General features: G+C 35.0%; 1 protein-coding gene across 3 annotated transcripts in view; it reads left to right on the plus strand.

Moving 5' to 3' along the window:
• Nucleotides 1–14,594, plus strand: part of EXOC6B (exocyst complex component 6B) — a 661,839-nt gene that overhangs the window by 275,693 nt on the left and 371,552 nt on the right. For all 3 annotated transcript variants that reach the window (XM_043468197.1, XM_043468199.1, XM_043468198.1), the window contains exon 8: nt 4,884–4,952. In XM_043468197.1, coding sequence (XP_043324132.1) covers nt 4,884–4,952 — 69 coding nt within the window. The remainder of the gene's footprint in view (nt 1–4,883; nt 4,953–14,594) is intronic.

Here is a 14,594-nt window from a genome sequence, read left to right on the forward strand (position 1 = left end):
CTGGAGAAGGGAATGGCAACCCACTCCAGGATTCTTGCCTGCAGAATACCATGGACAGAAGAGCCTGGAGGGCTGTGGTCCATAGGATTGCATAGAGTTGGATATGATTGAAGCAACTTAGCACTAGCACTCTCTTAATTTATATAATTTTATATTGTGTTCTGCTTACCTGCCACCTTGCCTGCCTCCTGAGAAACCTGTATGCAGGTCAAGAAGCAACAGTTAGAACCAGACGTGGAACAATGGACTGGTTCAAAATTGGGAAAGAAATACATCAAGGCTGTGTATTGTCACCCTGCTTATTTAATTTATATGCAGAGTACATCGTGTGAAATGCTGGGCTGGATGAAGGAAAGCTGAAATCAAGATTGACGGGAGAAATATCAGTAACTTCAGATATGCAGATAACACCACCCTTATAGCAGAAAGTGAAGAGGAACTAAAGAACCTCATGATGAAAGTGAAAGAGGAGAGTGAAAAAGCTGGTTTTTCAACATTTTTTCAACATTCAGTAAATGAAGATCATGGCATCTGGTCCTTTCACTTCATGACAGATAGATGGAGAAACAATGGAAACAGTAACAGACTTTATTTTCTTGGGCTCCAAAATCACTGCAGATGGTACTGCAGCCATGAAATTAAATGATGCTTGCTCCTTGAAAGAAAAGCTATGACAAACCTAGAAAGCTCATTAAAAAGTAGAGCCATTACATTGCCAATTAAAGGTCTGTCAAGTCAAAGCTATGGCTTTTCCAGTAGTCATGTATGGATGTGAGAGTTGAACCATAAAGAAGGCTGAGTGTGAAGAATTGATGCTTTTAAACTGTGGTGTTGGAGAAGACTCCTGAGAGTCCCTAGGGCTTCAAGGAGATCAAACCAGTCAATCCTAAAGAAAATCAGTCCTGAATATTCAGGGAAGGACTGATGCTGAAGCTGAAGCTCCAATACTTAGGCCATCTGATGCGAAGAGCTGACTCATGAAAGACTTTGTTGCTGGGAAAGATTGAAGGCAGGAGGAGAAAGGGACGACAGAGGATGAGATGGTTGGATGTCATCACACACTGAATGAACATGAGTTTGAGCAAGGTCCGGGAGATGGTGGACAGGGAAACCTGGTGTGCCGCAATCCATGGGGTTGCAAAGCGTCGGACATGACTGAGTGACTGAACAACAAATAATGTGCTCTCGGGCATAGGTTTCTTGCTTGTGTGTGTGTGTAAAGTCATTTCAGGCGTGTCTGACTCCTTGTGATCCCATGGACTGTAGCCCACCAGGCTCCTCTGTCCATGGGATTCTCTAGGCAAGAATACTGGAGTGGATTACCGTGCCCTCCTCCAGGGGATCTTCCTGACCCAGGGATTGAACCCATGTCTTTTATGCCTCTTTCATTGGCAGGTGGGTCCTTTACCACTAGCACCACCTGGGAAGCCTGGATTTCTCAGTTACATTATCTAAAATTTTACGTACTATATGCTCCTCCCTGACAATGAAGAGGTTTGAAGGGATTCTCTTCGGAAACTGTATAGGGAATTAGGCAGCTGCTGTCCTTGGTGATGAAATTATTTCATGTGAATTCTTAAGGAAAACAACTAGTTAAAAAAGTGGGATAATCTTAAGTGTATTGTTTGTGACTACTGTTGGTATGAAGATAGATCTGTTTGAACTAGAAAAATACAGACTGCAGTATCTTAATGTCTTGAGTTCCTGACTGCCATGCAGAGGAAATGTTTAACTATTTTAATCATGTTTCTATATCTCAGAAAGAAAGCCCTTATGAAAGGAAATGACAGCGTCCTACCACAAAGTTATCTCTTATCAGTTATAGTCGTAGTCGATAATGATTTGTCAAACTTGGACATGTGTAAAATGCAAGGGCTGTGTTGTTTACTTTGGAAAGGAAAAATTAGATGAAGCTGATAAAGACGGAGTCATGGCTTTTGTTAGGAGACAGAAACCATTAAAGGCAGTCATTGTTAGCTTAGGAAAGTGTCCTTGGACCCCTCCCTCTGTCCCAGCTGAAACCTAAACCTGCTTGAATCATTCTTTGCAACTTGGGAGGAAGGGACCACTGAGGAGAAGAAGAATGAAGACAGCTCTGACAGAGATTTAGCATTTTAAACGGGAGCAAAACTTGGGCCTTGAAGCAGACTGTTTATTTGAGTCAGGAAACACTGCCTTTTGTTCTGGTACTCACTCCCATTTATTTAGGTTTTTGAAAGTTCATTTCTTATCCTTCCAAACGTGTAGCATTCCTTCACGTACAGTGTATGTTGCTCTCCTCCTTTCACCTTTCTGTGGATGTGATTCTTTTTCATTAGTGGAAGCAGAGAAAACACATTTAGCTCAAAGCAACATGAGTCAGTGCATGCTTTACATACCTTTCTTCTCACAGCACTCTTCTGGTTTCCTCACAGTGTTCCTAGTGTTCCTCACAGAAGGGAGCGTGGAGGAAAAATGATTTCTAAATAGTAGACTATTTGGAGGGTGGAAGTAAAGTTTGTGAACTTAAGCTCCACTCTGCTCCTTTTTATCTTGATTTCTGTGTACCACCTTCAAGGCAGGAAAGCATGTCCTTAGGAGGACTTAACTGGATTATGATTTCAGAGGCTCAAAAATAGCATTGTCCTCTACGTCAGAGTACTTAAAACAGTTAGAAGCTGAATATGATGATGTCAAGACAGCCTTACAGAGAATAGATTTGGTTGTAAATATTTGGAGGAAATATTTTGTTTTGCTTAATACTTGCTTTTCAGTGTTTCCTTGGAGATGACAGGAAAGGCCTTTGTCTCTTCTCTAATTATGTCTATTTTTGAGTTGGTCCAGAAAAACCAGTCTTCTCATGCCATTAGTAAAGGGCCCCATTAGGTTATTTGTCACAGATTTCTAGGGAAATTGTCCTCTAAGGTGGGATGTTCATTCTTTAAGGATTGGTCTGACATGTGAAAGGGCTAAGACTCTGAGCAATGGCTAGAAGCAGGTTCCTTTTGAATGAAACTATGGCTTTGAGTTCAAAGCAAACCAAAATAAACTCTATGAAGAACATAGAAACAAAGTTGTGATGAAATTTGTTGTTTAAAATTATTCTTAATATTTTTAAAGGATATATTTCTAAAAATAACTTTATAATCATTAATTCTAAATAAAAGGAAAAAGTTTAATTTTCCATATGGATCAAAGTAATTCTTTTTATGCATTTCTTTTCTTGTCTTTTTCATGTACACATGTAATTTTTAGGTAATTTGAATACTATTGTAAATATAATTTTATGGGAATTTTCTCTGTTTCTTCGTTTGAAATTGTTTTTCACTTAGCTACTGTTTTCACTGGTAAGCTCTGATTTTCTGGAAAAATAAAATAAATTTCCTTGAAATCAAAGAGGAGTGACTGTAACAAGGGGCTTTAATGTTGTAGTCATTTCACAGAAGAGTGTCTGTAATGATCACCTATTGCCCCTTGTGTTAAGATGAAAATGAATGTCCATTTGTATTCTTAAAGTTAGAATTTTTACATGCTTTTTAGTCATACTTTTCTTTACCTACATGGTGCCATTAAATGTTTTTCTTAGTAATTTGGCAGTGCTCACTAACTCTTCTAGATTTTTTTTTTTTTAAGTAAAACTATGCTTTGGCCATGGTGTAGGATCTTGAGCACTTATCAGTCTTTGGAGTCACAAAAAAGTTTGTGTGGAGTGCTTATAGATATATACTATATTGAGTGAGATTCCCAAACAGATTTAATTTCTGATCTCATGCATGCAAAGCAAATAAACAGAATAGCCAATAAATTTGAACCAATATATAGAGACATGTGATGGTTTTGAAGGGAAAAGAAAATGGATATTGTACTATTGAATTGCAGAATGAATAAGTTTCATTAGAAAAAGCATCTTGATGAAGAAGCAGTTTGCCCAAAGAAGATATGAGGTTTACTTTCATGAAGTAAAGGAAACTGACCTTATAATCGTGAATCAGCCCAAACCAATTTAGATGTGCCTGCTACTCGTATTCAGATGAATCATACAGTTACTAGTGTTGTACTAAAAACTTGAGTCTTAACGCATGTAAATCCATGGCTGATTCATGTCAATGTATGGCAAAAACCACTACAATATTTTAAAGTAATTAGCTTCCAACTAATAAAAATAAATGAAAAAAAATAACTTTAGTCTTTGTCTTTCTTTAGTCTTTAGTTATATTTTAGTCTTTATTTTGACTGCTGTATTTCTTCATGTAATTTTGTCTTTTCTTTTTTGTTCTCTTTTGCTTAATACTTGCTTTTCAGTGTTTCCTTTTATTCTTATTAAATTTATTTAGGTCAACTAATATTTTCTTTTTTCAGATGAGGAAATTGAGGTCAAAGTAAATTGTGACTTATTCATCATCATGATTGTAATGAATCAGTTTTAGCACTGTGACTATAATGCAGTTCTTACCTGAAGTTTTTTGTTTTACTTTCCTTTTTTGATGTCTAGGATTAATCTGTATGCATTTTTCATACTATAATTTGTTGATACTCTAGGTTTGATTTATTTTTAAAAATATCATCTCCCCTCTCTTCTTGGAGTATTTATGTATTTGACTGCATGCTGACTTAAATATTCACAGATTCTAATGCCCTTTCCTGCTTTTTTTCTGCAGCCTCCAAATGTATCTCTAAAAGCATATGCAAGACCAGAGACACCTGTTACTCTTCTCTGTTATCTGTTCTTCAGTTCTGTGTCCCAGCCTTGCTGATAGCCTCACTGTTTTTTAATCTATGACTGAAATGCTAAAGCTAGGTTTCTTGAAGCATACTTTGTTTTAACACTTTAGTATTAAAAATGAGTGCTGTTGCTCTTAATAGCTTTGTTTGAGTATTTTGTGACAATTTTGGTTGTTTTGCAGGTACCTGGGGCCCAAGATTTGGTTGATTTCTCTCCCGTTTATCGATGTCTACACATATATTCTGTCTTGGTGAGTCTTTGGCTTTGCCTAATAAAACTCTATATTGAATTCAGATCTCTGCTTTCTCATATTTTATAGTTTTTCTGCTTATTATTAAAGGAATAAGAAACTATTATTAAGGAATTGTTATTGTTGTTCAGTCACTAAGTCGTGTCTGACTCTTGAGACCCCATGGACTGTAGCATACCAGGCTCCTCTGTCCTCCACTATCCCCCAGAGTTTGCTCAAATTCATGTCTGTTGAATCAGTGATTCTGTTTAACCATCTCATCCTCTGCTGCTCCCTTCTCCTTTTTTAAAGGAGTATCAGTTATTAAAAAATAATCTTTTCATTTCTTCTTGAATCTTTTATTTACCTTTGCCATGTCATATGTGGTAGCTAGTGACATTAATTTCTGTCAGTCTTCAACAGATTATTAGATTATAGCTAAAAATAGTGACACACGTTTGAATTTCTGCTGTTAATTTAAAAATGTGATATTCATATAATAATAACCTATCTTTAAATATTAAAATATGATTTTTTTTTATTCCTGATGGTAATTACTCCTTTGTCATGTAACACATATGGAAAGAGGAACCTCTCGGAGCAGAAATACTGTGGATATCAATGTCATTCTAAGAAAGGCTCTTTATCCTTGTTGGTAGTATACCTACATGCAGACACACAGATACATACAATCAGTAAAAAAATTAAAGTATCATCAAAGACAAGTTGATGAGAAAAGTCCATTATCAATACATTTTATAGCAAAATTCAGTGCATCTTCTATCAGGTTTTCAGCCTATTTGAATATGTCTTATTGCCTAGTGTGTTATCCATATTCTTTCCTTATATATTTACCATAGTATCATTAGTCCAGATAGTTTGGGTGGACTTAATAGCCTGAAGTGTTTCTGGTAACCTCCAGTAGCTTGAGAAAAGAACTGATAGCTTCTTCCCCTCTTCTTCCTCCTCTCACTTGTTGCTGTCTGCTTCCCTCTTCCCCTCTCCCTGTTTTCTCACTCTCTATTCGTTTTCTCTGTTCATCATTCTTTTGTATAAAAATGGGACTTCCCTGGTGGCTCAGCTGGTAAAGAATCCGCCTGCAATGCCAGAGACCTGGGTTTGATCCCTGGGTTGGGAAGATTCCCTGAAGAAGGGAACGGCTACCCATTCCAGTATTCTGGCCTGGGGAATTCCATAGACTGTATAGTCCATTGGGTCACAAAGAGTCGGACATGACTGAAGCAAGATATAGATAAAATTGTATCAAAGCATCTAAAATAAATTGACTGCTTCTTTTTAATATCATGTGTGTGAAAGTCACTCAGTTTTGTCTGACTCTTTGGGACCACGTGGACTGTAGCCTGCCAGGCTCCTTCGTCCATGGAATTCTGCAGGCAAGAATACTGGAGTTGATAGCTATTCCCTTCTCCAGGGCATCTTCATAACCCAGGGATCGAACCCAGGTCTCCCTCATTGCAGTCATATGCTTTACCATCTGAGCCACCAGGAGAATTATATACGTTTTAGTTTGTCACATGCTTTTTTTGTCATTTCACATAAGGTCCCCTGTTGTATTGCATTTTAACATGGTTTTTCCATTCATCCCCTGTCCATAACTCCACTTGTCTCTCATCCCCAATTATACTAACTCTGATATGTTTAACATACGATCATGGTTATGTTTTTGTTTTTGAAAAGTATATAGTAACTTTGTATTTGATTTTAACTTATTCAAATGGTATTGTCTTATGGACCTAGTTCTATTTCTTATATCTTTTGTTTAGTACTATTTTTAATATCTGTTCCTCATTATAGTTTGTACATTTAGTTCATTGCCTCCTGCTTACATGTGATAGTTAATTGACCCCATTTGTATTTGCTGTGTTTTAATTATCTATTACTTTAGTGTGTGTTAGTCACTCAGTTGTGTCTGACTCTTTGTGACCCTACGGACTGTGGCCCACCAGCCTTCTCTGTCCATGGGATTCTTCAGGCAAGAATGCCGGAATGGATTGCCATTCCCTTCAATTAACTCTTAAATTGCCTAATATATTCTGTTGCAACAAATAAATACCCTCTTATGGACTTGTAAGTTTCTATACTTTAAGTATGAAATTCTTGGTTGTAAGGTATATGTATAATATTTAATTTTACCAATTTCTAATTTCTGATAACCTGATGGATATTGATATCATTTTAATTTGCATTTCTCTGATTACTGGTAACATTATACTTCCCTCTTTGAACTTACTAATCCTTTAAGATTTTTCTTCTCTGAACTGCCTACTTTTAGACTTTGCTCAATTTTTTATCGGATATCTTGTTTTTGTCTTTTCTGTTTGCTGGAAAGAGACATTTCAGGCATTCTCCCAATATTGTAGATACTAACAGTTTAGGATATTGCAAATATCCTTTTTCCAGTTCACCACCAGATTCTAAACTATGTTTGTGTTATCTTTTATGAAATATAAATCTTTGATTTTAATATAATTAAGTCAACCAGTAGTAACCTTATAATCTGTACTTTTTGAGTTTTGAAATTATTATTATTATTAGAAATTATTATTATTTGATTAATAATAATTATTTGATTGATAGTTATTATTTGATTAATAATTATAAATTATTATTATAAAACTGTTATTTGAAATTATTATTATTTGAAGTTACTTGAAAAATCCCTCTCTCTTCCAGGTCATAGAGCGTTCCTTTTCCATTACCTTTAACATTTTACCATTCACATTGTAATTTTGATTCATCTTGTTTTCACTGTTGTATATTGTATGAGGTAGGGGTCCAACTTAACTTTTTTTCTGTGTGATAAATTCAGTTTTACTAATCCCATCTATTGCATAATCTGTACCTTACTGAGTAATTCCTGGTAGGACTTCTGGCATCCACTAAATATTCATGTTTGTATGAATCTGTTTGTGTCTCAGCTCTCTAATTTGTTATATTTGATTTTGTAATATACCTACATATATAGTAAAAGAAGTCCCTTTTCATTTTTCCTTTTTTAAATTGCTTTCACTATTTATAGATCTTTATTTTTCCATATATATTTTATGATCAGTTTGCATTTATATGAAATAAGTCCTGGAATTTCTATTTGAATCAGTTGAATTTATAGATAAGTTTTAGGAAGAAGTCATCACTTTATAACATTAAGTCATCCCATTTGTGGAAGAATAAGGTCTACTTTAAAGTTTTTTAATTAAGCTTTCTTCTTCTCTGTTAATAGTCTTGGGCACTTTTTGTTTAGTTACTAGCAGAACACTTAGTTTTTGTTGCTATTTTCTGCTTTAATTTCTAAAATTATTGTAGATATTGAGAAACACTATTGGTTTTTATAAGTTGACCTACACCTGGCAACCTGCTCAATTCTTTTGTTAGTTATTATAGTTTTTTTTTTGGTTTATGATAAGTTTTCTGTGTGGTTAATCATAGTATATGCAGATATTTACTTTGTTTCTTTTCTTCGTAACCATTTATCTCTGTTCTTTCTATTGTGATGTTGTATTGACCAGGATCATCATTACTTTGCTGTTCAGTAAAGTGATAGTGGACATCCTTCTCTAATTTCTAAATTCAAAGAGAGAGTATCTGAAGTTTCTTCATTAACTGATGTTTACAATAGGATTTTGGTAAATATTCTTTATCTAGTTATTCCTAGACTTATAATTTTTTATAAAAACATAAATGAGTATTGAATTTTATTGAATTAGTTTTCCAAATATATTGATAAAATGCTGTGGTTTTTATTCTTTAATTCATGAAGGTGATGGCTTTCATTGGTAGATACTTCTGATATTAATTCTTTTATTCTTATATAAATCCAACTTGTTAAGGATGTAAATCACTGCCTTTCTTTAACTCCCTGTGGAATTTTACTTCTTTTTGTCTATTTTATTTTTAATCTTTTTTGTATTTATGTGTATGGCTATGCGTAACACAGGCCTAGTATTGTTCTTACTCTTCTTTTTTTTTGTATTTTCCTTTGTGGTTTGTAAGTCAGTGTTATTTTAACCTCATTAGAATTGTTGAACATCCTTCCCTTTTTTCTGTCTTATGAAATGATTTATATAACATAAAAGTTATCTATTTATTGAAAGTTGAATAGAAATAACATTCATTCATGAAAAATATGCATTTTTCATTTGCCACATACTTCCTCCTCCTTTTTCCCATTTTATCTTACTTCTATGACCCACTCCAGTATCCTTATCCAGAAAATTCCATGGACAGAGAAGTCTGCTGGGCTATAGTATACAGGGTCACAAAGAGTCAGACGTGACTGAGTGATTTTATGATTTTGTTTACGCTCTTCAGTAGTATATGTGGCTAAAGAACCATATTTGCTTATATAAAATTTTAAGTTTTATTATAAGCCTCACAATTGTAAAATCAAGTGAATATTTCCTCATAAAGTATATGAAAATGGGTAGTTTATTTAATTTAATGTTATATCCTCAGTACCAACAAGAGTTCTTGGTGTAGGTACTCGATAAATATTAGTTGAATGAATAGATAAATAAGTGGTACCTGAAGATGGATAGGGCTTCCCTGGTGGCTCAATCAAGGACTTATGCTTTTACAAAATTATAATCTGTCAGGAAATAAGTTACAACATTTGAATGACTATAATATGACAGCACTATATCTTATCACTGTGTGTATGCTAGTTCCTCAAGTGAGAAATCTAGTAGTGATTCATAAGAGTACTGAAGTAATTTATTTGCATAGTAGTGGTGTTAAGCAAGTCACCCAGACCTCAACTTTCTCATATATAAAATGTGATAATAATGCTCAGTTGCGTCTTACTCTTTGGGACCCCATGGACTATAGCCTGTCAGGCTCCTCTGTTCATGGAATTCTCTGGGCAAGAATATTGATGTTGGTAGCCATTCACTTCTCCAGGGAATCTTCCCAACCCAAGGATTGAACCCAGGTCCTCTGCATTGCAGGGAGATTCTTTACCATCTCAGACACCAGAGAAGCCCAGTCATTACCTATTTAGTGCAGTTATGGTATGGTATGAACATTGCCTGGCTTAGTGCATAGTTGGCATTTAATAAATGGTAGTTAATATGTCAAGAAGTATGTGTCTCTGATGCTAGTCATGAGGCATATTATAGGTAATTTTCGAAGTATATGACAAAGTATAGACATGTTGATAGAGATTGTAGTTTCTGCCACCAACATGCAATCTTTATCAATTATTTAAAATTCACACATTCTTAAATATACAAAGTCTATATAGTCTTAAATTGTGAAAACAAAAAAGGGGGCCTTAAGCTGCGCATTTCAGAATACATTCAATAATATTGAAATAGTTAGTGTTTGTAAATTTTAATGTATTGTTTATATGGCAGAAACAGGCCTCTTTCCCCATTTATAATGTTTCTTACAAGTTTTGAAAAGGTACAACCCTCAAACTAGGGTGGTAAGAAGTCAGCTGTATTTTTTTTGGAATACATGTTTAGTTTTTAGATGTTGCTGTACTGGACCTACAGGGACTTTAAATAAGAACTCAGATATCTCATTTGCTAAAGCAAGAGCGAAATCATGTATAACTTCTAGGGATGAATCTTTTTACAGGTTTTTGGGGGCCATAATTTGTCACTTTTCTATATTTGTTTCCTTATTCTCAAGCCACTAATTTATATTATTGTGTGATAAAAGCTAGTTCCTCATAATGTTAATGACAATGATATTTAAAAATAGATTACTTAATATTTGTAACATAAATATTTTCTTATTTCCTTATGTAGTTCATATTAGCATTTTTCTTGTTGTTATTTAGTCTCTAACTCATGTCTGACTCTTTTTAACCCCATGAACTGCAGCGTGCCAGGCTTCCCTGTCTTTCACTGTCTCCCAGAGTTTGCTCAAACTCATGTCCATTGAGTCAGTGATACTATTCAACCATCTCATCCTCTGTTGCCCCTTTTTCCTCCTGCCTTCAATCTTGCTGAGCATGAAGGTCTTTTCCAGGGAGTTGGCTCTTCACATGAGGTGGACAAAATTTTTGAGTTTCGGCTTCAGCATCAGTCCTTCTAATGAATATTTTGGGTCAATTTCTTTTAGGATTGACTGCTTTGATCTCCTTGCAGTCCAAGGGACTTTCAAGAGTTAGGCTTTCAGAAAAGATTTAGGAATAGAGAAATGAGGAGTGAGGAGAAAGTAAACCTTCTCTTTTTCATTCTTTTCCATTCCTATGCTTGTCTCGACTTCTTCACTTTTCATTCTTTCATCAACCCAGTGTATTTATCTTCTGTTCATACCACTACCCTGAATCTGTATCTTACTGGACTTTTTAGCAGCTTTTGACTTTGTTGATAGTTTACAATTTAAAACTAAGTTAACTACCTAATCCCTTCCTATTTTAATAACATATCCAGATCTCAAATCTAGCAAGTGTTACCTCTTAAATGTAGTTTTACTTCACCTTCTCCTTTCCTAAAACGATTACCCTAGTTTAGATTCTCATCAAGATTACTGAAAACTGTCTCCTAACTGTTCTCCCTTCCTTCTATCATAACCCCTCACTCACTTCTCACTGTAGTCTTAATAATCTATCATATAAATCTGATCAATGATGTCTGTATAAAATGCTATAATTGGTCATCTGTGGAGTAAAATGTAGAAGTATAGAAAGCGTATGAAAGCGTAGTAGGTTTTCCGTGTCCAGTCTGCTGTTTCTCCTGCTGCTTCCCACCTTGCTTTACTGATACTGAAATGCTTCCAGCTCGTGACTGTACCATGCTGATTCACGCAGCTCATCCTTTCTTCATGCTAGTCCTTCTGCTTGAATTACTGTTCCCATTTCTATTTTACAGATTCATATTTGTTTGCTACTCAAGTCCTCTAGCAGATTTTCCTGATGTTTCAGGTTAAGCACAGTGGATGCTCTTTCTCTTTGCACTACTATAGAACCTGGTACATATTTACGTTAGTGCTTATTGTATTATATCATTGTATTCTAAATAGGCATTCTTTTTCTGCCGTAGACTATAATACTTAGTCTTAATGCTTATAATACTATACTTATAATACTTATAATACTATAGCACTTAATACTTAGTATTAGTAGAATATAATGCTAAATGAAAGTTTTTTATTTTGAAATATGACTACCCTCCTTTTGACCTGCAAATGAATCCAGTATTGTAGTCTCAGTCACTGTTACACAATATCATAGCTGGGGCTCATACAAGGGAAAACAGTTCTATTGGTGTCCAACGGAAGGATCATAACAGAAGTAACAAAAAGTTCTAATATTTGTCATTTACAATAGTGTTTATCTGAACTTTTGGCCTGGAGGATAACAAGGCACACTTTGAATAAACATGGCAATATTTATTATTTTTAGTGAAACCGACCTTCCATTCACCCCCCTTTTATGGCTGTGCTGCTTATAAATTCCCAAAGGATTATTTGAAAAATCCTACTTATATCTGCCAGCCTTATCAGTAGGGCAGGAGTTCACGTATTGTAACAGGAGGTCAGATTTCGGTCATGGTCTTATAGATGGGGCCAAGCACCTGTAAATTCTTCCTTTGGTGACTAAAGTGAAGTACAATATCAAACAGGCTGTGAGACTTTTCTAGGAAGTGCTGAACTTTGGCAGGAAGGGCAAACTTTGGCAGGAGGAGGGGAGGGAAGAAAGTGAACAAGGGTCAGATAGTGGTTAATTGAGACTTGATCCCTGGTGTAGTAATGCAAATGGAAGTGTACAAAGCAAAGGTAGGTATATTTTATAGAATTGTTTTAAACAGCTTATACTATTTAAATCTTCCTGTACAGTTTAGAAATGGGCAGGTAAGGGATAGGATATAAGACATCTCACAGTCATTAAGGATAATTTTTTAGGAGGAGAGAAAATAGCATAAACTAAAAATTTAATTGAAAGGAGAATGATGAATGATAATAATCTGAGATTCTGTACATTGTGTAGTTTTAGTTTAAAAGATGGATAGTTGTCTACTGAAGACAGAAACCAGTCTGTCTTGCAGATTTTTTTAAAAACATCTGATCAATCCAGTGATGTCTGCCATGTTTATGGGCTTCAAGCCTTGAATTCCAGTCAACTTGGACAAAGATTTGTATGTACTTCAAGCTTCTCTATGTACTATTCCATCTTTCTGACTCTTCTTCAGATTCGTTGCTCACTCACCTTCCTCTCACTTAAAGGGTTATGCCCCATAACAAGGATCTTGGGTATCATTAAGATACTAGGGGAGCAAATCTGTAAATATAACCATAACCCCTAGTTTGTGGGCCTGATTTATAATCTTCTTGTGGTATGTTGGTTGTCAGTGATCTATATCATCTGCTCATTAATAATTTAAAAAATTACCAGATTAAAAAATGTTGACAAATGTTTACCTTTGATTTATGTACTTTTCTGCATGTGTGTTATACTATAATGAAAAAAATTATTTTAAACATTTCTGACATCTTGGGTCCAGGGATAGCAATTATAGCAATATATGGATTTTTTTTTTAGTAGGCAGTAACCCCTCAGTAGTACATAAATCATCAGAACCTTAGTTTCGTATAATTGTCCTTCAGTTGCTAAAGGATACTGTAAAACTGCCTAAGATATAAAGAAAGAAGAATGCTGTTGTGCAGTGAATTCATTATTATAAAGGCAACATAATACTACAAGTGTGGTATTTTTAAAAACTCTCTTCAGCAGGAGGCCTCTGAGAATTAGATGAAAGCTGAGAACCCTTTCCCCAGACAAGATGTGCATATGTCCAGGCACTTTGTATTCTGCTTAGAATTTCAGAGGCTTCCCTAACTCCTGAGTCGCATCCAAAGACCTAGAAAGAATAATTCATCTAAAGGGAACTACAAGTTGAGTTAGATTTCAGGTATCTGCTGGCTACAGACCTATGCCCCAGAGTAGCTTATCCCAATTCCATTTGAGTATCCTCTTTTATAAGCCCCCTAAGGACTCCCTACCACCTTGTCTTTTTCTTAGACTTGAAAACCTTGCCAAGATCTAACTTTAAAAGCATGTTTCAAAGTAACCTTATTTCTTTGTCATAAATCTTTATTCCCTGGGAAGCCATTATACATGGCAAGTGGGTGGACCTGTTTTTCTGTTAAGAGTAAAGTTAGCGTCGGCATCTAAACTAATACTTGTGTCCCCCTGAATTCTTCAACTTAGAAGGATACAGAGCAGAGAGTTAGAAATAATATGAAAACTGTGTCTCTCTTTATAATCTGAGGATTTCTACTGGTATGGCCTGTACTGGCAGCTGGGAGAACTTACAAAATTCATGGTCATGTAACCACAGATTATACTAATAGTAAGGAAAGGATTTGGAGAGTGGAAAAAGGAAAAAATATAAGCAGTTGTAAGTGACACAAGTTTTCTGAGATCTCAAGGGAATTATTTAATGAAATCAGTTAAAGAACTTTGTGGTATCAATTGGCTATTATATAGAAGTACTTGAAGTACTTGAGGAATAAATATTTGAAGAGTCTGAAATTTTGAATTAAAGAAAAATAATTAGTTTTGGCATTCTCAAGGTTAGACTTAAAGATCCTTTTGAGTAGTGGTCGTTGAAGTGTTGTAGTTTATGCCTGTATTTATAATTTTATCATCTTGGATTTTATCTAATACTTTGTTCAGCAGTCTCATAGTGCTAT

Source organism: Cervus canadensis, chromosome 5, assembly GCF_019320065.1.
Source record: "Cervus canadensis isolate Bull #8, Minnesota chromosome 5, ASM1932006v1, whole genome shotgun sequence".
Classification (NCBI taxonomy): domain Eukaryota; kingdom Metazoa; phylum Chordata; class Mammalia; order Artiodactyla; family Cervidae; genus Cervus; species Cervus canadensis.